Consider the following 25,241-nt stretch of genomic DNA (forward strand, 5'->3'; position numbering starts at 1 on the left):
AAAATACTGTCTACCCAGGAGAAGTCTGATGCAGGGCAATGAGGAAATCAACCTAATTATTCCTACTATTGATAGCGATCAATAACATTTATGAAGTGCTTACTCTGCACAGAATTTGGGTATAAGGATCAATGACTGGCTCCCTCTGCCAACTGATTTCTTTTAGTATTGGTCAGTGCCATATTTGTGAAGTTCCACTTTATGCTGAAAAGTTACAGGTTCATATTTATGCTGTTTGTATTCAAAAGTTTATGAATGATGCTCAAGGCAGAGGGCATTGGTTTCAATGAACAGATTTGCTATACAGGATTATAATCCTTAGGATTCCAGATTACATTTAGGTCTGCCATAATGGGTGTTTTCAAGACACATCTTGGTTAGCATAAGATCAGGGAATTGAGGAATGCAAGCATCGTTGGTCTCGGAGTGCCATGTTACTGAACAAACTACTTGTGTGGAGGGGCTTGACATTGGAACAGATGAGTACTGCAACCGTGATTTTCCTTAACCTGAGGTTTCACAGGAACCCAGCCTCCTGTTAGTGGGTATAATTCCATTTTTCTGCTCTGGAACAAATGAAGGGATTCTGTATTATCTCAGAATGGGAGCTCTCCTGTGGTTCTTCAGTATGCCAAATGTTTAAATTAGTCAGAATTCCCATAAATGAGTGGAGGAAAAGTTTGCAATTTAAAACCTATAGGTTGAAAAAGGCTTCACGGGTTAAAATTTGCTGGCATGCAGTTGAGCTGCCGCTCCGAAGATGAAAAGTTCTACGCTTGGCTATTTTAAGCTGGTCAGATTTAGCAGGATTTATATCAACTACCCAGATATTCATCCTGTTGCAAACTCTTTTAATTCAGTTTATAACACGCCATCTCTGAAAGCTCTTATAAAAGGACGGGAAAAAAAAGGAAGCCCATCGGACACTTCAGAGTTTTTAACCCTGTTCTCGAAAGACCACAACAACTAAACGCTAGCGATACGGTATGGAGAAATGAGCTCAATTCTTATCTTTCTTTACTTTCCTAAATCTTTAGGCCCTACCATTTCTTTACTTCTTTAATAGCTTCCATCAGGGACCTTGTCTACGAACTCTGCTGTACTATCTCAACTCCTTACTTAAGTCCTCTGCAAATGGTAAGTGTTCAATAAATGCTATTGATCGATAGGTTGATCTCCTCAGTGCATCTCTTTGTGGGCATTGGAAGACAACCTGTGCAAAAGTGCAATAAGCAGTGGTTTGAAGGCACCCGTATTCTTTCCCCAATAGGATGACATTCCCCAGAAACATAATGGGGAATCAGCACTGGCAGATACAGGCTATGACAGATATCCCAATTATGGCTCAACAGCTGTTATCTCAAGTTGGAGGGGGCTGGATCTAGATTTTTCTAAAAGCCAAATGGTCCAACACTGTGGATTTATGCAGTGATTTACCGTTAGAGAAATAGCACAATTGACAATCTACTGACACTCTTAAACATCCTGAAGTCTTACACATAACTTACACCTGATTAAAAAGGAGTGCAAATCACTTTTGCGGTTACGTTTTCAAAATTTTCCCTTAAATAGTAAAACAATTTCCTTGAAATTTTAGACATGTTAACATTTTACACCAAAATGTTTATAGCAAATACTGTAAGTTTAGCAACAGTGGGGGAAAAAGAGATGATAATGACTTGACTAAAGAAACCAGCCCTCTCAAACTTGGTTACATACGCTAAGCGCGGAATATCCTAAATTCTGTATTAAGTGCAAGAAGTTTCAGAACCTTAGTACACTGTGGCAGATTCAATTACTCAAAAGTATTTTAAAAACTCATTTGACTACAAACTGCAGCAGCTGGCATCTATAAATGACTGAATAAATAAGACTAGTGTTTTACTCCCTTGAACCGTCACAACGGGTGTGAAGGTAGCCACAAAAATGGTTATCACGTCCCACGATGGTGATTCAAACAAGTTTACATTAAAAATCAGCTAGAATAAACTCATTTTCACATGTTTGTGTTTTAGTAAATGAAACCCAGGCCTTAGCTATAAGTTGCACAGTAGGATACTGTTTGCCAAATGCATTTAAGATGGAATTTAGAAGTCATATAGTCTACTGCTCCCAGACATTACTTCCTAAAAAATAAAAACCCACACATTTAATGTGATGGGAAGTTTCTAGGTCAAGTAATTAATCAGCACTATTTGCTGCAGCTTCGTTTTTCTCAACCATAATCTTTAAATACATTCTTCTCACTCTCAATTTTTTTTCCTCCAAAATTAGTCTCAGGTTAATAGACGGTGGAAAGTAAAAACAAAATTCAAAGTACTCTGAAACAATTAATCACTCCTCTCCTGCTACAACCAGTTAACATGCAGAGAACTCCCTGCATTTAGACACAGTTAAGACAAGGAAAAAAACAAAGACTCCTTTTGCTCCAGTGTCTGAAATCTGTTGGGATTTCTGCCAAACCTGTTCTCCAGTGCTGCCAGCTGTATAGAGAGGTACGCTTCCTGTTTCAGTTTTACTTTCTTGATTTTCTCAAAACTACAGAGCTTGTTTTGTGGTGTTTTTTTTTTTTAAGAATACCTAAAATAAATGAACTAGCATATGAAAGAATGAAGTTCCAAAGGTTTTTTTTTCAAAATGCTAAGGTTCACTATTCCCTACAAAAAAATAATTGGGGCAAACGTTCAAGGCTTGGAAAGCAAGCAGCTTTACAGTCGGCTGGGTGAACCACCAAGTTGGGGCCACTTTTTCCAGCATGGTGTAGTGGACAGACCAGGGGCTGGGAGTCAAAAGGTCATGGGTTCTAATCCCTGCTCTGCCACTTTTCTGCTGTGTGGCTTCGGGCAAGTCACTTCACTTCTCTGTGCCTCAGTAACCTCATCTGGAAAATGGGAATTGAGACTGTGAGCCCCACATGGGACAGGGACTGAATCCATCCTGATTCACTTGTATCCACCCCAGAGCTTAGTACAGTGCCTGGCACATAGTAAGTGCTTAACAAATACCATCATTATTATAATTACTTTTTTTTTAAGTATAGAATATTTTAACCTGACGGCATCGCTGAAGTTCAGGGTCAGTTCAGTTTGAATACTGTGGATATTTAAAGTTTTTTTAAAAATAAAGTTTCAGAGAGTTTGAATGTTGGTTAATTTTACTTAGCCTTCTGGAACATAACATCGTGACACTGCTTTTATAATTAAAAAGTCTCATGTGCCAGATACAATTGATTAGTTTTCCTTAAATTATATTGTAATAATACTCTGGTTCTTATTCCCCAAGTGCTCTCATATTATGTATCTCATTTTACCCTCACAACAACCCAGTGAGAGGCAGGTAGACAAGCAGGTATTATTATCCCCAATTTGCAGGTAGGAAAACTGAGGTACAGAGGGGTTAAGTGACTTGCATGGTCACAGCAGGCCAGTTTCGGAGCTCACACTTGAACCCGGGAACCTCCGGCACTCTATTACACCTCCCTGTACCAGTTCAAACATCATTAAGTTGAATTCTTCTTTTAAAGAAAAGTGATGAAGGATACTTTGGAATTTCAATCTCACGGAGTCCTTGGACAGTGCTTTTAGAGATAACAAATTTGTGCCACGACCAACAAATCCCAAAAGAATCTTCAAGGGTATTTAAGAGTCTGCAGAGGGCAGCATTTGGCTGGCGGGTTCTGGAGTGAAGTGGAATGTAGTGAAGGACCGGTCTCACGGAGGATTTGGCTTTTCTGCAAAGGGCTTGTTTTTTTTTCAGGGAAGAAGATGAGGACGCCTGGCTGGGCATGCCCCTTTATGCAGAAAGCCACGGGGAGGGGCGGTTTAGAATGACCCTCACAAAATCCCACCCACAAATTAGTCCACACAGGCCCCACCTCCAACCAATACCTCTCAAACTCTGCAGGTATGGTCCATTTTGAGTCCTACAGAGTACAGCAGTTTACATGTCAGGACATGACTGCTCAGCTCCCACAAGTTTTGGAGTAAAGACACTCCTCTCTTTTGACCCCATCATCTGTACAATTAATAAGGGTGCCAGATTCATCAATGTCTAATTAAAAGGGCAAGGGGACCCAGTGGTGCCTAAGCAGCCATATTTAGGTGGTCTCGCAGATTTTCAGTTCTATGACCAGAAACTGCACCTGCTACCTCTACAATCATCTCACATGAGGCGGCGTGGTGTCGGCCCCACACGGATCAGGAGAGAGGGTGTATGCTTTAGCTCAATTCGAGCCCACTCCTGGAAAAAACAGTGGAAAAATTCCTTCTCCCTACTTCTCCTAAAACCGTGCCTTTGGTAAAAAAAAAAAAAAAAAAAAGAAAGCAGCCTAGGACTGATTTTGCACTGCTGAATCACATTTTGCTAGCCCCCCTGGAATTTATGCCCGCCTGTTCAAGGGGAGCATTTTCCCATCTTGATTGGACAAGGAGGCAGAAGAGGCCTACTCCTTTATTATGGTATTTGTTATGTGTTTATTTTGTGCCAGCCACTGTACTAAGCGGTGGGGTAGATACAAGCTAATCAGGTTGGGAACAGTCCATATCCCACATGGAGCTCGCAGCTTTAATCCCCATTTTACAGACGAGGTATCTGAGGCCCAGAGAAATTAAGCAACTTGCCCAGCAGACAAGTGGCGGAGCCGGGACTAGCACCCTGGAACCTTCTGACTCCCAGGCCCGTGCTCTATCCACTAGGCCATGCTGCTTCTCCAACCTTCTTGTATGTAGGAGACTGTCTTTCCAGATTACATTCTCACACAGAGGGATGAGATCTCTCTAGCACTTTCCACTGAGGGAGAACCTGGTGGGGAGGGAACATTCCTGAGAGAGTGGGAATTGTTCAGGATATGGCATGGTTCTGTGCTAGTTCTCATGACATCTGACAGAGTGGGGAAACTCAGAGAGAGTCCTGCAAAGTCCATGTCCTTACCCCTACTGCAGAAGTGGTAGGAAACTGTGGGAAAAACTGATAGATCCTAGCTCTGAAGGGGTGTGAAAGGAAGCAAAGAGGTAGAAAATGAAGCCCTCTTGTGTGCTTCATGGAGTGGAAGAATGGGCTCAACAGAGCTGAGAGCAGCAGGCCCAACATATAAAGATAATGATGGCATTTGCTATGAGCTTACTTTGTGTTTGCACTGTACTAAGCCCTGGAGTAGGCACAAGATCATCAGATTGGACACAGTCTCTGTCCCACTAGGGCTCAAAGCCTAGGCGGGAGGGAGAACAGGTACTGAATCACCATTTTACAGATGAGGAAACTGAGGCACAGAGAAGTTAAGTGATTTGCCCACAGCAGACAAGTGGCAAAGTTGGAATTAGAACCCAGGTCCACTAATTCCCAGGCTTGTGCTCCTTCCACTAGGCCATGCTGCTTTGCTTTCGTGGCCTATATCGATGACTGAAAATCATTCCATTTCTCTACTGGACTGACTTTAACACGATTCCTCAAATGTAATTACTAGTCTGGGGGTGCTCTACGCAGGCCCTCTTTTCTGTAAAAGACCCACCCCACTCTTTGAGATTAAATTTAATACTATCATTCAAGAAAAAAATGGATACCATTTGGCTACATATTGAAAATGCAGACTTAGAAAAAAGTGATGGAATCTCTCAAAAGTACTATGAAAAGTGTACTTTCATCCTTAAAGAGGTGCTGTGTGAAATTCTCCAAATAAAAGTCATTTTCTAAGACAATTCATTTTGGCTACGGCAAGCTCAAAGTAACAGAGTTCACTTAGTACCTCTCAGCAGCTGAGAGATTAACATTTGTAAAAGGAGCCAAAGGAAGTGAAATAAATAAAACGTAATAATAGTGATAATCTAATGTCAGATTTTAACATTAACTGACAATATAAAATGTCCTGAAATGCCAATGCTGTATTTTAGCTTTATTGAATAGACACTACCTACAGAAGATAACCACATTAGTTCGACTCAGAGCTAGTCAATACTCTGAATTTTCTTGATTATATTTAGTTTTAAGTAACATTTGAAAAACAACGTGAAAACTTCAAGGCTTTAAAAAAATGAAACAAAAACAAACTCACTATGCGCATGCCTCAAATCTTTTTCCAAAAATCTCAAGAGTTAGATGTGTCCTAAACCTTACATGTCCTCCTGACAGGGTTTGCAGAGATATACTTTATACCAAAATCATTATACTTTTATATTTTGACCACAATACCGCAAATCAAAGTTGCCAAGGAAGAAAAGACTTAAAGATATACACTCACCAGCAGCACATAACCAAGATCATGTAAGAATCAAATAAACTTTACAGCGACAAATCTGACTCATTTTCCTGGCTGTGCTTGAAAGGATTTTTAATCAAAAACATGCATATTTTCCACTGAGACGTGCGTACCATAATAGCAGGTTCCTGATCTGTTTGGGTTTACTAGGTTTGAGTAAAGTGACACACAGTTTAATAATAAAATCCATAGGAGTAACTTAGGCCCAGTTCTATAGTCATAATCAAACCAAGGTTCTCACACCCACCAACCCACACAACATTAATGTTTGGCATAATCTCTCCAATTCCATTCTGGAAACTGTTCTGATGAAATGCTCTTTTGGAACACTTAAGAAAAAATGCAAAGAGTTAAACAAAGTTTCTCAAGCACGCTCTTCTCACCTTTTCTGTCTGGCTTGAGGTTCCTATCCACTGGTGGAGGCTCACAGTCTACTCCAGGAACTGGCCTTCTGGGAGGGGTCTTTGGACTTGACCTGAAGCCCATGTGAGCAGGAGGAGGGACTTGCATTCCAAAGGACGAAAAATCAAACGTGCCTGGTGTCATTGGTACATAGTTTGCTTCCTGGATTGGCTCAGTGAGACTGCTGGAATGCTGTCGTGATGGTGAGTTGGGATTCATCGGGACATAGTTTTCATCTAGTTCTTCACTTGACAAACTTCCCACTGTCAACATGCTTTTGTTTTTCTAGAACACACATACACAAACACACACACGATTTTTAATCTCCGGTCGGCAATTACGGTCAGATGTGAAATCCCAGTTTTTAATCCCACTTACTCCAAAGGCAAGAATGAAACTGCTCTTAAGCCTTAGCGCTGGTTTAGTGCCAGAGCACAAGGAGTGCTTTGGGTCATTTTACAGTGCACCGGCTTCAACATACTTACAAAGTGGTTATGGAAGCCTTCAAGTGAGCTAGATCTATCGCTTGGAAATGTTCGGGGAATATCATAACAGTCTTGAGAAGTAGCATCTAAAAAAGAACAAACCAATTATAAACGTTTCCGACTTCTGGCAACCCTCAGTATTCAGGAATGAGTCATTCTCTTTACAACAACAACAAAAAAATCAAAATGAAAAAAGCTGCTCTCAGAAAGACATGAACTTGAGAAGACATGAACTTGACCTGGAACCTAGTAGAGAGAGATGGCGGATGGGCTCTTTCTATTGAGAACCAAAATCAAGGCTCTATGAAAACGAATTAAGGTATATCCTGGGCCAGCCCCACCAAGGTGGGCTCAGAATGTACTAAACCAGGCTCAAAAATGGGTCCGCAGGCCTGGAGGGTCTCTACCCAAGTGGATAACCCCCTGAGGGGCAGATGGAACAGGCAGTAAAGCAAGTGTCTCCTACCCACCGCCTCTCACAGCTCCAGGACTATAAGAAGCTTTCGGAAAAAGAGAAGCACCACATCCTACATCCATTACGATGAGGCTGAAGGGCAAACTAAGTCTTTATCTAGTCTATTTCCCCTCACACCCACCTGATGCATAGAGGATTCAGATCCCCTGCCTGGGTCCTCTGAGTCTCCTGAAAGACTTGAGTTTCCAAGACTCCACTGAAAGACTAGAGTTTCCAAGACTGCCCCCAGCATGTGCTCAAAAAAGCGGTCAGCTTATTTGCTGCCTTCTATGATGTTGATCTCTGGAGCTCCAGGTGTTACCCCTCTCTACCTTGCAAGTAAATCAGAATACGTGCCCAGGAGTTTAAAGAATCCACACCATTCCTCCCAGTGGCCACAGCCACCCAGAGAGGGGCAGAGTTAAAGGAGAGTGCTTCCAAAAAGGACTGTGGGAGAAGCACGGAGGGCTAGATCTATACAAGAGCCTCACAGTGCTACTACTGCTTCCATTTTACTCCCAGGAAGGCAGTGCTAGGTGGAACCCTGCCCCTCTCCTGCCCAATTTCCCACCGATCCCACCCCACCGTGGAAGGAGCAGCTTGGAGACTGTGTGTAACAGTTGTTGAATAAAGCTCTCACCAAAATTCTCACCACTACTTCTGTTGTCCCTGCCACAAAGAAAGTGGCCTAGGCCAGGGAGAAAGGTGGGTGCGGCAGAGTTGGGGCATGGTCCCCCAGGATTTTTCTCTGTTTTACTGCAGTTTTATGACTCTCTGAAAGCGGGAGGGGTGGGGAAGGAGCACACAAGTCCTTTGAACTCCCTCAATAAAATACAAGGAAGTGAGCTGCATTTTATCTGAGAAGAATGGGGGTGGTGAATTCTGAATTCTAGAGTCGGGGGGACTTTAAAATCTAGTCTCCCTTTTGAAAAACTACAGTGAGAGATTACCTCAGGCTCTCACATCCACTTTTTTTCCCCTTTTCTTCTTTTCCTAATTGTCTTTTTTTTTTAATTGGCTCCAAGAGAAAGCGCAGTCAAGAGAGCAAGGGAGATCTGGCATTTAAATACCCCTTTCACTCCTCGAGGCATCTTGGCTGTATCCATGGCTACATCCAACCACCAGCTGGCCAGTGGCAGTTGAAAATGGCTGAGGACACATTGAACAAGTCAAAAGAACTCATCCAGGACAAGATGTCGGGGGATCAAGAAAGTTGCTTAAACAAAAATGAGTAGAAATTCACAGGGAACCCAATGCAGGCTGATCTGAAATAATTTATAGGAAGATATTTACCAATAACTAGAAGGGAGAAAGGCAACTTACCTATTTGGCTGGCCAGCCACTCATGCTCATTCAAGCTCCAGACCCTTCCCAGGAAGGAGAGGGTGGGGTCAAGCAGGAGTAACAGACCAGAGGGCCACAGCCAACCCCCCTCTTCCAACCCCACCCCCCAACACACACACTTCCACCAGTCCCAAGGCAGGGACAGGACAAGTTTGGCTGCTTCATTTCCCCTCTCCTAGCACAGGGTCCTTCTGAGGTACTGGAACAGAGGAACTGAGGAATGGGAAGGTATAAAAGCATTCCTCCTCCTCCTCCTGAATCATGGTGTGGCCAGGTTTCTGAAGGAGTGGGGAAGTAGCCTCCCCACCCCGCCTACCGGACAGCTACTGGCCTGCCCCTGTCACTTGGGCATACTGGCTACAAAGATGGACTACTGCTTGGGCAATCCTTCATGTTTTACCAGATTAAGAAAACAGACCCTCTGGACAGGGTAAACTTCCCGTTAGTATGCTCAGGCAAATGGTATGGACTAAGAGTGGCTTCCGCATGCCAAACAGTGCTGACCTTTTCGCAATCTGTTCAAATCCACAGTGGAAATGGTATTACTACGCGATGGCGGCACCCCCGCTGTAGGGATGCAGTAACTATTGTCAGTGTCTGAGGCAGTGCGGGTTATGGTACACGTTTCCACAGGGGATCGATCGTGAGCTGGGTGGGGTTTCGGAGGCCGGGGTGGAGGTATATCCGGAATAGTCTCTAGCTTGGACGTCTGTCCCAAGGTTCCGTCTGGAAAAGTTCGTGGAATCTGGTAAGTACCTCCGGGCGTTGGGGGAATGTCATAGCTCAGAGAGACGTGCCTCATTTGACTCTCTACTGATGATGCTCCAGATGGGGTATTAAAAACATAGAGTTCTCCGTCCGCCTCGGTGCTCGATGGAGAAGCTGCTTTTGGCAAAACATCGTGGGAGTAACTCCTCGGCAGGTTATAAAGGCTGGAGTCTATAGAAACGGATGCGGCGCGGGAGGGCGGGGAGTCGTACATGCTTGGCTGCTGGAAAAAGCCATTCACCGCGTGTTTGCCCTGGGAGGAACCTGGATTTTTGTGAGACGGGACGTTGTCATTGCAGTCTGTTTCGGAGGAGGTGGATTTCGCAGACTCAGCATGGGGTCTAAATAAAAATGATCCATCACAGAACGGTCAGTGTGACAAAAGGCATCTTTTCAGTTTCCACAGAGAGCAGTCTCAATCAAAATGCACAAATTAGCTTTTCCCTTTGGTTCTTAGTGTCCCGTTTAATGAGCTGCATGAAATAAGAGAGTGTACAAAACCCAACCCCCATTCGCTTCTGAACAGGCTGGGTTGTCTTCTTTGAGATGCTTTTCAGACAACAGCCAGTAGGGCTACTTAACTAGGAAAAAGAAACGAATATGACGAACGCTTAGTACAGTGCTCTGGATGCAGTGAGCCATCCATAAATGCCATCGATCGACTGATTTGACATTTGACGGAACAACATCTTTTCAGCTGTCTCCCTCTGGACACCGTATAAGAGTCCGTGGAAAATAAATGTCATGAATCTGATTAGTCCCTCCACCTGGGATCTAGCAAAGCCTTGCCTTAGAAAGTGAAAATGCAAAAGAAACATGCTGGCTACGGTGTGACGTTCAGAGCAAACGGAGTTTTCCCCATCAGTGCGACGTAGTGCTTGGCTCTGAATTAGCGAGCCTCCTGGATGGAGAAGGGCTGGACTCCCTTCTGGAAGAGCACTTCCATTCTGAGGTGCCCAAGGCATATCAGTACCTTGGGGAGTGGTGATGTTCAGGCTGATCCCTGGGGACCTCAGAACAAAAGGGTTGGGAAGCATTGGTCTTGGCAATGCAGCCAGCTTTATATTTTTCACCCTTCTCCTACTGACCCGGATATTGATTCCATTTCATTTTAAGTTTCAGGGTCTAACCTTAAAAGTCTAACTACGGAAATACCACAAAAAGGGAACCAAACACACATATGAAATCTCTCAGCCAACAATGAGCAATAATGACCTGCGATAATGACTGTAGCTAGGTCTTGTTTGAAATGGGTTTTGTGCTTTTGTTGCATCTTTAACTCACAACATTAATAACAATTAACATGAGGACAGCTTTCAACTCCTCAAAAACACTCAATAGTGACCCATCTCTCGCCGCATCAATCAGAAATTACGTATATAGCCGTAATTTATTTTAAAGTCGATCTCCCCATTTAGACTGTAAGCTCCCTGTGGACAGGGTACATGTCTACTGACTCTTTTATACTGTACTCTCCCAACTGCTTAGTACCATGCTCTGCATTCAGTAGGCACTCAATAAATCCCAAGATTGGTTGAAATTAAAGATGCAACAGGAGCTCAAACAACTCCCACAATCAAGTCTACCCAAAGCCAAGATTGTAAAATAAACTCTACCCATCACTGAACAAGACATGCTTATGATCTGCCTGCCATCTTAAAATGCACTGCTTCTTTGAATATTATCATTATTATTATGATGATGGTATTTTAATTGTTCCTTTTGGCAAAATACTATCAAAATGGAAAAGAAACCTGGAAACTTGAAAAAAGGAAATGATTTTTAATAAATGGTTTCTGAGTCCGTGTAGGACAAAAGTCTGACACCTTTTAGTCAGTGAAAGAAAGGCACTCCATTTTTTTTTCCAAGAGAAACAAAATTTTGCAATGAAATATTTTCAATTTTGGGGTCCCTAAAAATGGTAATAGTCTGGGCTGACAACAAGACACTTGCCTGCTACTCAGTGATGAGTGAAAATATCAAGGCTGAGAGAGCTGCCCCCTAAATCCTATGAGCAACTAGCAAACCAACAAGGAAGCAAAGAAATATTGAGAGGCAATGAACAAACAGATAGGCAGAGGCAGAGCACACCAGACCAATGACAATCTTATTTGATGAATTAAGCCACCAGTTGTTGATCCCTGTTTTACAGGTATGGCCCTACCTCTGCTTCACAATGAAAACAAAATCTCAGTAAGCACAGATAACCAAATTAGGGTTGTGCAATTTTTAGACACTCACAGCAAGCCATGCATAACCGAGTCAGAATTTTATCAAGTGAACTAGAGATTTTCAAACTCTCTCTAATTGATTTTTTCACACAGATTCAAGCCAACCATAATACACTCACTGCAGTGGCATCTTTTTGCTTTCAAAATCTTCTAGGAGTAGATATTCCTCCCCTTCTTCAGAGACAAAAGATGAACCTTGGCTGTTTTATAATCATATGAGAAATGGAGCAAGATCACCATTAATTAGTTAGTGAATTTGGTAAGCAAATGATACTCTGAGTCTAGGCCACAGGCTCTATGACTCCCAGCAAGATGAAGCTTTCAAACAATATACTTTTTCTTCTTTTAAGATTTCCCATGAAACAAAACTGTTCCCATGAGGCAACACTGCAATGACCGACATGCTTGTCCCTGCACTCCGAGCTCTTGCTGAGTCTTCAAACTCGAGGGTAACAAAATATAAAGACACCAAATTGCATAGAGAAAAAAGTTTCGGTTTACCTTGCAGGTTCAGGCTTCTTGCTTTGACAGTTGATTAGCAACAGGTAGTCTTGGGGATCATCTTGAATGGAAAGAGCCTCCAGATGTGGTGGTAGATTAATTAGTTGATAAGGAGGAGGTAGAGAGCCTAAGGATGACTCTGCCTGCATAGATGGGGGTGAAGTATTGATAGCTAAAGGCAACTCAGCAGATGCTGGCAAGGCTCCAGGGGGTTTCACAGGATCTAAAATATATATATAAAAAAGTCATTCAGTTATTCCTTTCCCATTTCTGAGAGAACTTATTTTTTTTGACCAGGCTCCCTACAAACTCAGGGAAGTGAACCGGTGTCATTTTTAAGACTTTTTAAGACAATCTGTTGAACAAATCCTCCATGACTGTCGAACACACACACACACACAACCAAACAAACAAACAAAAAAACAAGAGGAAAAAAGAACCTCCCCGAAGAACTAATTCCCATGGGGGCATTTTCTTTTCTTGTCTCATCAGGAATCTGGAGAGAGGGAGTCTCCATTAAACAGATCTGAAAAGGCCTTGGGCGACACTGCCCTTCAGCCAATGTGACAGTCCCATGACCCAGTTATGGAAACTTAGATGTTTTCTCTGATCGGAGGCAAAGAAAGAGATGCTTAACAGGCCCAGCTAAACCACAAAGCAGGCCTATCTGTTGCTTAGGCCCTCTGTTCCCACATACAGCACTGTTAGTTGTGCTCCTTCTTGGCGTCAGGCATTTCAGTATTTGGCACCATCAGTTTTTACATAACGTGGGGGCTGTGTTCCTAGAGAACCTCACATTACAGAAAGCTCACGCTATGGGACTCAGGCCTTGACCGATGCCACCCACGTGAGCAAAACTGCATCGTGTTGTATCCAGACAGATGTACGTTGTGTGAAGAACATTCCCTAGGAGTTTTCTACCATAAACATGTGATGGAAATAGGCTCTAGAGAACTGACTGTATTAAGAGGCTGGACTAGAGTCTGTGCTGTAAGAAACTGACAAAATCAAAATTCAGCTATGGTTAGGAAGTAAGAAACTCCTGGTATAGACACTCTCCCACAACGTCTTTCACCTGTTCTCAGTTCCAAGTAATAACTCCATCTAATTCTGGAGTTCTTCTGCAAATTGGAGGATGACTTCAAATCCCAGCCCTGTCACTTATCAGCTGTGTGACCTTGGGCAAGTCACTTGATTTCTCTGGGCCTCAGTTACCTCATCTGAAAAATGGGGATTGAGACTGTGAGCCCCAAGTGGGAGAGGGACTGTGTCCAACCTAATTTGCTTGTACCCACCCCAGTGCATAGTACGGTGTCTGGCACATAGTAAGCGCTTAACAAATACCATAATAATGATAATTATTATTGAAAAACCACAACAAACAAAAAACTTAGGCTCCAAATAAATCAGTATTACCAAGAAGCTACTCAGAACTTAAAGCTCTCTGCTTAAAGAGGCCAAGCAGGTCAAAGTTTCCAGATAGAAGCACTGACAAACTGTATAAATGAGAAGGCTTGAACCATAAACAGAAACCAATAAACTTAACAAGGCAAGAAGAATTACAAGGAAAAGGTGCCTATCTTAGATGATAAGAAATTACGGCTCTTGCCTTTACCGGATGTTTATGAAATTCTGTAATCCTAGCAAACCTGTTCAACTATTTACCACGGACATCATCATGATCTTGAATAATGCTCCACTATAAACTTCAGAAAAACTATAATGTATAGATAAATGTGGAAAAAACTATTTTTATCTCTCATCTCTCAAATGTTCTCCAGAGGTGTGGAGTTCAGTATGGCAGAGATGTGATTATATCAACAGTTGTAGGCTGCCTACATTATGGGGGGCGGTCACATAGCCCTTGTAATAAAATCCCTTCTGGGTGACCAATATGGATCTAATGATAGCTGTCTTTTCATCCTTACCACAAGACTATAACTATGTTTTTAAATGAAGTAGCAACTTTGCTGAAGCAGCTATGGAAACTGATTTTACAAAGTGTACAAAAAGTTTCTTTTTTTCCCTTCATGTGGCTGGATGGCAAATATCTAAAAGTTTCATAAGTCGTACATAATGAGTGACTGACTACTTGATGGAGGGTACTATGCGAGGTGCTTGAAACGTACAGAATAGAGAAGTGACATGATCCTGTCTGGAAGGAGCTTACGGCTCCAGTGAGGGGAGACAAACATTATAAATGAAATGGTCAAAATAAATTGAAATATACATATAAATGCCCCCAGAAAAAGGAATGAGGGGGCTGGCCCACTGAATACTCCAGATGATGGATAGCTATCATGTTTAATTCCTACCTGTATTTTCTCTCTCAGTGCGTAGTACACAGGCCTGCCCACAGGATGCACTTAATACACATTATTACTACTAGAAGAAATCTGGGGTGATACCAGGATGTCGGCAGGAGATCCCAGAGATCGTGGGAATCAAGCCAGTGTTCAACATGAATTTAGTGAGGACCAGCACGGCTCATGATCAGAGCATTTCCAGATGGAAGAGAAAGTCAGAAAACTTGCAGTTCTCTTTCTAATTCAACACAATTAATTGAGCACTTTCTCTGTTCCAAGGGCTACAGGTAGCACTTGGGTGAGTCCAATGAACAAGGAAGCAATCTCAATCGAGCAATCAATCGTATTTATTCAGCCTTTACTGTGTGCAGGGTACTGTACTAAGCATTTGGGAGAGTACAATACTCCCACAGCAACCAAAAGAAAATTCCCCAAAGCTAGAACAGAGTCACAAGAATCTTTCAAATCAGGATACTACCTAAGACATTAGAGAAGCAGCTTGGCCTAGTAGATACAGCACAGGCCTTGAAATCAGAAGGACCTAGGTTCAAATCCTGGCTCTGTCACTTGTCTGTTGTGTGACCTTGGGCAAGTCACTTCACTTCTCTGTGCCTCAATTTCCTCATCTGTAAAATGGGGGTGAAGTCTGTGAGCGCCATGTGGGAAATGCACTGTGTCCAACTTGACTACTTTGTATCGATCCCAGCGCTTAGTAAACATTTAACAAATACCTTTTTTTGAAAAAAAGACATGAAGTCTGTTAGCACTTAGTATATTGATTCTTCACTCTCCTGGGAAATAAATCACTAAACAATTCTCAGTTAATGGTATTTATTGAGCATTTACCATGTGCAGAGCATTGTATGAACAAGGTAATGCCAGAACCCAAATAAAAGTGACATAGGCCATTTCTTATTTAGAGCCTCCTCCCTGAGTTACTCCTAAATTGATTTCTTAAAGAAAGCCACATTCTTCCATGTCCCCTGTTCCCACACTAACATAAGTCTGTCGACACGACCCCTCAGACACCAGCGAGATTATTTTACCGTGTTACCTACCCCTCCTTCTGGGCACCCACTGGAAAAACCCACCTAACCCACCTCTGCTGGTTTCACTTGCCTCTCTGAAGTGAGTGTCTTTCAACAGTTTTTAACTGATTTAGAAGACGAGTTATTCTGGGCCATGTTTACAGCAAGAAGATCCCTGAAATAGTAGGCATTCACTAGGCGGGGGCAGGACAGTTTACAGCATAGTATTCATCACGCTCATCCCGTTTTAGATAATCCCTGCCTGGATACTTCCACCGTAAACTAAAATGACAGTTGGCAAAACCTGGAGAAAAAAAAACCAACCAAAACTAGCCTCTGAGCAAACAGATTTCCCTGCCAACTTTACTCTCCTTTCACTTGGCACATGCAGTTCGAGATTTTTCAGAAAAATAATTTTTCCAGATTAACTAAAAAACATCTAGAAGTTAAGAGGAAGGATGGACCATTTTCAGCCCAAAGACATGATGAGATTTTTGAATGAATGAATGAATTATAAGGAATATAAGCACTCATGGGATAAAATAAATGTATACTATATTGGACATGTCATCCCTGGATTTATAAATACCTTGATAATTACTATTATCATAATTACTACTAATAATAATTTGTAGCATTTATTAAGTGTTTACTATGTGCCAATAACTGTACTAAGCACTGGGGTAGATACAAGTGAACTGGGTTGGACACATTAGTAGTCTTAATCCCTGTTTTACAGATGAGGAAATTGAGGCACAGAGAAGTGAAGTGACTTGCTCAAGGTCACATATCAGGCAAGTGGAAGAGCCAGGATTAGAATCTAGGTCCTTCTGACTCTCAGGCCTGTGCTGTATCTACTAGGCTATGCTGCTTCTCAACTAAATTGCAGTGTTCAGGGGTTATGCTTGTAAATCTCCTAATTCTATACTGCCAGGATTTATGTCTCAGAAACATGACAGTTCCCATTATGATCATTTCTAATTAAGTAGGCTGAAAAGTATTTAGGATTTATAGGCTTTCCTAAAGACTTCCCTCCTCCCCACCCCTCACCCTACATTCCTCACCATTTTCGGCTGATCATAAACAAACTTGCAAAAAGTCTCCCGGAGTTCCCGTGATTTAAAAATGTAAAACACTTACATTCAATAAACTTGATGCTGATTAAACACTGCTAGGAAGTGGCAGGATTGGTGAGAAGGTGATGGATCGAATTAATACCACACCCAGGTTTGTCAACAAAAAAGAATACAGGCCTCTCTGGATTTCCTGGGTTCTCCATGGGCGACCTTCAAAGCGCTGGGCGGGTTTGAGAATATCACAGGCCAGGCAGTTTTAGAGTATATCTCATGTATCTAGCTCAAGTTCTCCTGTCGTTCTCCAGCCTCTCTCATACCCCTGAATCCCCCTAGTAGTTTCCTTCTGCTGTTTGTACTCATGTAGCCCACGGAAGACCTACTACACTGCAAGAGCTTCTTAGGTGACTAGAAGGTAGTTGAGTTTTTGGTGGGTTTTTTTTTTTTGTGTGTGTGTGTGTGTGTACAGTATTGGGTAAGTGCCTACTATGTCCCAAGCACTGTACTAAACACTAGAGTTGATACAAGATAATCAGGTTGGACAAACTCGTTGCCGCCCATGGAGTTCACAGTCTAAGGGGAAGGTAGACCAGATACTGAGTTCCCACTTTTCAGAAGAGGAAATGCACACAGAAATTAAGTAACTTGCCCAAGGTCATACAGCAGACAAATGGCAAACCTGGGATTGGAATCCAGGTCCTTCCACTCCCAGGTCCGTGCTCTCTCCACGAGGCCACGCCACTGTGTGTGTTTACACATGGTGACCCCAATTTTTTAAATTTAAAGGAAGGAGGGCAAGTTAGGCAGCTCTCTTTCAGTGGGAGGTGGTATTTCACTGTAGTGCTTTGTTTAAGAAAATAGTCTTGAGTGCTGTTTACAGTACTGTTTTTAATGCCTTGGCTGAAAGTCGAATGTGATTCTTTCTATGGTAAGCTGGATTCATTTTACTTGGATTCACTTAAAACTACCTTTCTGAAAACAAAGCTTCAATGTTTAGTGAAGAACAGCTCCTTCTAGTAAGAGCTCTTTATTAGGTTCTAGATCCCACGTCTCCTGATTCTCAGAGCAGAGCTCTTTCCACAGGGAAACAGCAGGACTATTCATTCATTCAATAGTATTTATTGAGCTCTTACTATGTGCAGAGCACTGTACTATGCGCTTGGAATATACAATTCGGCAATAGATAGAGACAATCCCTGCCCAATGACAGGCTTACAGTCTAATCGGGGGAGACAGATGTATAGAAACAAGACAACATAATCACGATAAATAGAATCAAGGGGATGGACACCTCATAAACAAAATAAATAGGGCAATAAAAATATAAACAAATGAGCACAGTGCTGAGGGGAGGCGAAGGGAGAGGGGAAGGAGCAGAGGGAATGGGAGCTTAGCTGAGGGGAGGTGAAGGGTGAAGGGAGATAGAGCAGAGGGTGGAGGGGGAGCAGAGAGGGAGCAGAGGGAGCAGAGGGAAAAGGAGCTCAGTCTAGGAAGGCTTCTTGAAGGAGGGGAGCTCTCAACTCCTTAGTTGTCAGGAGAGCCTTGCTTGCAGAACGTGGGGCAGCACTAGCTCAAAAGGTGCTGGGGACTTTAAGAGTTTTGTGGCCAGGGGACAACATGGTAAACCTCTATACTCCTGGACTTTAGCCCAAACCATAGTCCACAGGACAGGTGGTGGGAATGGCAGAGATACTGTACTCGCCTAAGTGCTTAATACAGTGTTTTGCACACAATAAGCGCTCAATAAATATGATTGAATGAAGGAATGAATGACCCAGAGGGCCTGCATCGGAGCCCAAAGTGGTTCTGGGGACTTCCACTCCATACTGGGATAATGATGATAATAATAATAACACTAAACAACGGCCATAATAATACTAATAATGGTATTTGTTAAGCACTTACTATGTGCCAAGCACTGTTCTAAAAGCTGAGGTAGATACAAGGTAATCAGGTTGGACACAGTGCCTGTCCCACATGGGGCTCACAATCTTAATCCCCATTCTACAGAGGAGGTAACTGAAGCCCAGAGAAGTTAAGTGACTTGCCCAAGTTCACACAGGTGGTGGATCTGGGATTAGAACCCATGTCATCTGACTCCCAAGCCCGTGCTCTTGCCATTAGGCCATGCTGCTTCTAATAATAATGAGAGTAATAATATTTCTTATCCATTTACTATGTCACACATTGTACTAAACTCTGGGGTATATACAAGATAATCAGGTCAGACACAGTCCCTGTCCCACATGGGGCTCACAGGCTAAATAGGAGGGAGAACAGGTGTTGAGCCCCATTTTACAGATGAGGAAACTGAGGCACATCAAAGCAAAATGACTTGCTCAAGGTCACACAACAGGCAAGTGGCAGAGCCAGTATTAGAACCCAGGTCTTCTGACTCCCAGGCCCAGACTCTTTCGACTAGTCATGCTGACACTTTCTGTCCCATGCCCCAGGTTGGTATGGTAATTGCACCTCCATTTCCCCACAGGTGGTCCATTTTGCTTGAAATGAGAACTGGGGTGCCCAGTCTGAACTCAGTCTGGACCAAGGTTGGACATTCGGGCATCTGCGGGGAGGTGGAGTACAGGGAGGGAACAGAATTCTGAACATCCATTACCACTAAGTGCGCATTTCTACTTGCAAGGGGCCTAGAACCTCTAGAGATGAAGCTGTTGCCTATCCTATATCTTCAAATTGCTCATTCTAAAAGTCTCCATAATCTTTAAAAGCAAAATTTAAAATCCCGTACTAAAAAAAGGACAATAGGAACAAAGAACAGATAACCATTCTAAGTCTTAAATACAATACTATGATTCGAATTAATAGGAGCTCAGTAGAACAAAGTAAACTTGAGCATGAAATTCACTTCATTTTTCCAGCAAAGCCAGGGAAAACAAGAGCAAATGAGGCAATAAGATGGAGACAACACTTCACCAGAGAAGTGCTAAGAATTCTGGACCTAGATTTCTGTGCTAATGTGACATCTGGAAGTCCTATTCTATGTGGTCCTCCTTTCAGGGGTACTCTGACTTCTTTTTTTGGTAACTGAATAGCCAAGTGGCAAAAAAAATGAGTCATCCTGAGAAAATAAATCTCAGTCAGACAATCACTTTTGCCTGCTGCTGATTCATTCACACAATAGGAAAATCTCATTTCTAATCTTCCAGTTCTCCCACCTGCAAATGATGATATCTCAATCTGTCCATATCAGCAAAACAATATTTCATAAAAGGCAATCTGAGAACTTTTGAACATCTTTTCACAGAAAGAACATCAGTCCTGTACTTATCCCAGTATGGAGCATAAGTGCTAACCAAGAGGTAAAGAAGTGCAGAGCCACATCTTGTATGCTCTTTGGCAAGCTCCAGAAAGACCTCCAGACGGCCATGAAAAAACAAACACACCTCCAAATTCAAATGCTCCAGGAAGGGTTAAAGAGAGAAAATCCTCTCTTCAGCTAAATTTTAGATTTACTCTGCATGTGTAAATTTGCCTTCATGTGTAGTTTCACATACTTCTAAGACAAGAACAGCACTGTGGGGAAAGGCTCAGAAGAAAATCTCCGTCCAAAATTAACTTGCTGGCTTGAAAAAACCCCCGCTCTGGCTGGCAGTCATATGATCTTAACTGCACTGTACACATACAAGGAGCAAAATGGGCCATTTTGCTCAGTGCCATGCTAATATTTCCAGTTCAATGCCACTGCATAGCAACTCTGCTGTCTGATTTCTTGGAACTAAACAATGGGTTTGGGTGTGCTTCAGAGAATTTCTATGTTAATTCTGATGCTTGAAGGGTATAATTAACATATATTAAAGACATAATGAGCTTCTGGTACCAACTCTAAATTAAAATTTACTTTGGCATCTAACCAGCCCTCCGAAAGGAAGGCTTATGAGAGCCCCTTCCTGAGGGAACAGATTACCCAGCAAGGATCTACGGGAGTGTAACCTAACTGCATGATTTCTAGCCGTCTGCCACGCTAACTAGAGAAGGGGTGTTCGGCCGATGGAGTCCATCCATCCCCGAGACAGCCTTCCGGCAGATTCGTGTCAGTCACTTGTCGCTCAAAATGTACGAGGGACAAAGACCGAGCTCTGAAACGGAGACACGTCCCCAGGGTTCATTCTCCATACACCACAACAAGTCGTACTTGCTGGCACATATTTCCCAATCTTAATATACCCTGCTTCACCTGCTGCCTCACACTTCGAGATGGCCACAGGGGCTCATGGGGCTGGAGCCCAGGAACCCTGAGCTAGTGTCGGCTACTCAACGTGCCACACAATGTGGCCTCCGGCTGCACGAGCTGTGAACCTCACTTCTCCAACACCCACAAGAGCACCTCTCAAGGGAAGCTGGATGGAGCTCACTGGCCCCACGATCGCTCCCTCTCCTGTGGCAGAAGTCTCTCCCCTCCTTGCAGCTCTGGCCTATTGCTGGGGATGGGGCGCAGGAGGTGCCGGGAGCTATGGCTCCCGGCTGTGTGGAGAGATTAAGACCCGATAAACCAGAGGTCTTCTGGCTCATCTCTGGTTAGGAAGAAAGGGAGGGAATTCCCAAATCTGAAAGGAAAGAAGCAGGGTGGAAGATCACTGCTCACCTGCCTCTTCTCTTCCGCTACCTCTAAATCCTTGGCTTCAGAGAAAGCCTATCCAGCCAGAGCCATGCCAGCTGTGGCCTCCAGAGAAAGCTCCGACTCTACTGGGGGGAACATGTTAATAGCCCCATTAGCCACTGTCAAAGGAAGCAATGTCCACTGGGGAAGAGAGTACCAGGATGATCCCTCATCGGGTGTATGTCTTGGAGTTTCCTGATACTGAAAAATCCGTGTGTTCAGACCCGCATTCACACACACAAACCTGGGCCAGAGGCTAGCCCTGGCTGCAAACAGTTCTGTGCCCTCAAGTAACTCGGGTGTGAGTGTTTGTGGGTGGGTTCGAGAGGAGCTAGCCCATAGGAGAGGGGAGCGGCTTTGTGGTGGGAGCAGGATCGGAGTGATGCCGGGGAGATGGGTCCAATATCGTCATACGTAGAGTAATGTAATGATGTCATACATACATACACACACACCACATGGGGACCCCACAAAGTCAATCAGCCCTTGATTCCATGGTAGGGGGGGCATCTGCAAAGTCAGTCATATTTATTGAGCACTTGCTGCGTGCACTGTACTAAGTGCTTGGGAGAGTACAACAATAAACAGATACATTTCCTGCCCACAACCAACTTATAGTCTACACTCTAGAAGCCCTACTAGGATACCTAAAATACTTACCTATGCTAGACATCTAATACTGGAGGAAGCATGTACAAGAATATCCCTTTCCCTTCATGATTCAAATGAGAAATTATCTTCAGTTTCATGCAAATTATTGGGTTTTCTCACCGATTACATTTAACTTCAGTTAGAATTCAAACAAGAGGATCCAAGGTTATCTGTGCTAAAGGAAACAAAAACAACGTCCATTCTATCGGCAATGTCCATTTGGCCTCGATTTTCTTGTGTGATAATGAGGCTGCACTGCACGGAAACTAATAAAAAGGAACTAAGGGTAACTGTAAAGAGTGGGATGATAACTATTAAAGTAACCATATTGGTTCTCAGTTTGGATCACGCTTAGTTTCCTTAAAAAACGAAACCAAATTGAAAAAAAAATTGAAGTAACCTTAAAATGAATAAAACCAAATCTCCATTTGCAGGTGAATATGCACCTGGAAACAATGAGGAACCTTTTCAGGTCTTCTGATCTAACTTCACCAAATACCTTGGGAAGTTCAACTTGATTAACTGTCCTCTCAAGCAGAAAACCTCTACTTTTCTTCCTGCTGGGAGGCTCTCCTTTTCAGGAGCAGGAAAAACAATCAAGAAATAAACGAAAAAAAACCCCAAGGCATTTAATGCATTTAGAGTAGGCATTACTGCGCCAGACTGAGAAGTCGACGGCGGGGGGGGGGGGGGGGGGACAATGCATTACTCTGGGATTCCGGCCCATGCTCCGGGGTCTCTAATGCCCTGGCAACATGAATGAGGTGGGCAGCAGAAGGGCACAGGGTGTTGAGAGCAGGAAGGTGATCGGGAACCTGAAAATATGGGATCGTCCTTGCCTGCTCCGAGTCTAGCCTAATGACCAGGCCAATTCCTTATCCAAATGCCAAATGAGATGTGGGATGGGCTCACCTATGGACATGTGAGGACTAGGTGCTCCTGGGCAGGTGCAGTTACTCCCTAGGCTCCTGGGATCTGAGGACCCAGCAGTATCCCAGACTAATCCCTCCTTTTCCTCAGCTTCCCCTCCCCCCGTGTCACCCCGACTCGCTCTTTATGGTCTACCCCTCCCCCCCGGTCCCAAAGCATTTGTGTATATATGTACATATCTATAATTCTATTTATTTATATTGATACCTGTTTACTTGTCTTGATGTGTGTCTCCCCTCTTCTAGATTGTAAGCCCAGTGTGGGTACGGATAGTCTCTCTTTATTGCTGAATTGTACTTTCCAAGCACTTAGTACAGTGCTCTGCACACTTAGCGCTCAATAAATACGAAGGAATGAAGAGTGCCACATCACAAGATGGAGCACCCTGGAGCACCAGCTGCTCCAGGCTTTGCGAGAAGGTGCAACACTCTGAAGTTCAACCCACTCCTCTCATCCCTCCACTGGAGTAATCCTCCTGCATGGAGCACGTTTCTAGGCCCTACATCCCCAGCAGCCCATTGGGCAGTTTGGGGTTTGCTCCAATGTGGGTCAAGATGGGTTGCCCTTGGCAGTTCCTTTACTTCTGCTCTCACCACTGCTCTCCCACCTGGCTCTAAGCCAAAGCCGGGTTGCTCTAATTGGCTTGGAGTCAACCGGCTAGGAGGGCAGCTTGGCCGCGGAGCTAAGTAGGAGAGCAGTGCGGGACAGATGTAAAAAAAACTCCCCACCCCAACTGGCCTCTCTTAAGGCTCTCGCCTGGCCTGCCTGGGGCTCACTATTCCAGAGTCTTTTGGACCCTTTGGTCTTCCCAAAGAAGGTATTCATGGCTCTGGGGATGAGGGAGGAGGGGAGAACTTTTCAACTCTCATTTGTGTGTATATGATTGGCTGCAAAATTCTGGCCTTTCATCACTTAAATCCAGAATCCACACAGACCTGAAACGGGCTTAGCTTCTAAAGAGTCCCTTCTATTTAGACAGACTTTTTTAGGCAAGTCATCTGCAATCAGAAGTAGATGTAGTCCCAAGATAATACCTGCAAAGTTTCCCTGGGGTGGAGGGGAGGGGGAATGCAATGAGTAAAATGGTTTAAAATCATTAAAAAGTGATTTTTGCTTTTTAAAACCTACTCTTAGAGGAATAGAATGTCTCTCACTACCGTACATGGATTAATGGTGCCAGCCCTCGAAGCAATTTCTCTTATTCCCAGGAATGGATGAAATGAGCAGGAAGTACCATCTTACCTATTTCATTTCAGAATTACAGATAGAGAGCCTTTTCAAAACTATCATATTAACTGCTAGAAAACATCGTCCCCGACTACAGCTTTTTCTAACTAAAGCATTTCAGCACGTGAGAACCAGTAAACTTGCCAACTTTGTCTATCCAAATGGCACAGTGATTTGGGCTTATGTGGGATTGACAATTGACAACAGGGACAAAATGAGAATTTCCTTTCTACCTCCAGGTCCAGTTTTAGGGCCACTTAGCAGGAAAAGTGCACACTGCATTTTACCATGCTTGACATTGGCTGGAAAGTTTTGACTTTTCGACAACTAAATAGATGCCCGATCCCCGCCTTGCCACAGACAAAGGTTGCCTAACACAGTCCTGGAGGTTTCACAAGAAGTCAGGTCCCAGTTACTGAGAGCCCCGGCCAGATTTCCGAGGCTCAGGGAACAGACACGGCTCTGTGTTCGGGCTACAAAATAGCTCATGTAAATTGAAAAAATCCTTGTCCGCTAATGGGCTCTGCTGTCACCCCAGAAGCATAGTGGGTTCCCAGGCAATTAGCATGGACTCTCCAGAGCTTAATTTAGCTTCCGGGTAGTGGCACTTCCCCCGGGTAAAGGTAGTTCTAAAGGTTTCCATGCTGAGTTTTCCTGGGAAAAATTAAGAGACAGAATGCCCCCCCACCCCTCCCTGTTCACAGTGGAACCCTCATTCAAGATATCACCACAGAGACCAGAGTCCTTTTCAAGAATACTTACTGATCTCTGGGGCTACCCCCTAGGAGAAATTGGAAGACTTGGAATTTGCAGGTGAGAATGGTACCAGGGAACCAAAGCAGGGAATTCCCCAACCCACCGTGGTTATCCAGGAATATCTTCGGCTGGCCTACTCTAACAATCCAGCAACCCTCAGGATCCTGCCGCTATGCCTTCAATTGGTCACAAGCCGGGGCTGCCGTGGATCAGTACG

General features: G+C 43.5%; 1 protein-coding gene across 4 annotated transcripts in view; it reads right to left on the reverse strand.

The window, feature by feature from the left end:
- Positions 1 to 25,241, reverse strand: part of GAB1 (GRB2 associated binding protein 1) — a 138,359-nt gene that overhangs the window by 16,249 nt on the left and 96,869 nt on the right. For 2 of the 4 annotated variants that reach the window (XM_029076710.2, XM_029076708.2), the window contains exons 3-7: positions 12,436 to 12,658; positions 12,054 to 12,134; positions 9,440 to 10,044; positions 7,138 to 7,223; positions 6,634 to 6,937 (exon numbers count right to left, since the gene is read on the reverse strand). In XM_029076710.2, coding sequence (XP_028932543.1) covers positions 6,634 to 6,937; positions 7,138 to 7,223; positions 9,440 to 10,044; positions 12,054 to 12,134; positions 12,436 to 12,658 — 1,299 coding nt within the window. The remainder of the gene's footprint in view (positions 1 to 6,633; positions 6,938 to 7,137; positions 7,224 to 9,439; positions 10,045 to 12,053; positions 12,135 to 12,435; positions 12,659 to 25,241) is intronic. The other 2 variants (XM_029076711.2, XM_029076709.2) reach the window with 1 other exon arrangement.

Source organism: Ornithorhynchus anatinus, chromosome 12 (assembly GCF_004115215.2).
Source record: "Ornithorhynchus anatinus isolate Pmale09 chromosome 12, mOrnAna1.pri.v4, whole genome shotgun sequence".
Taxonomy (NCBI): Eukaryota; Metazoa; Chordata; class Mammalia; order Monotremata; family Ornithorhynchidae; genus Ornithorhynchus; species Ornithorhynchus anatinus.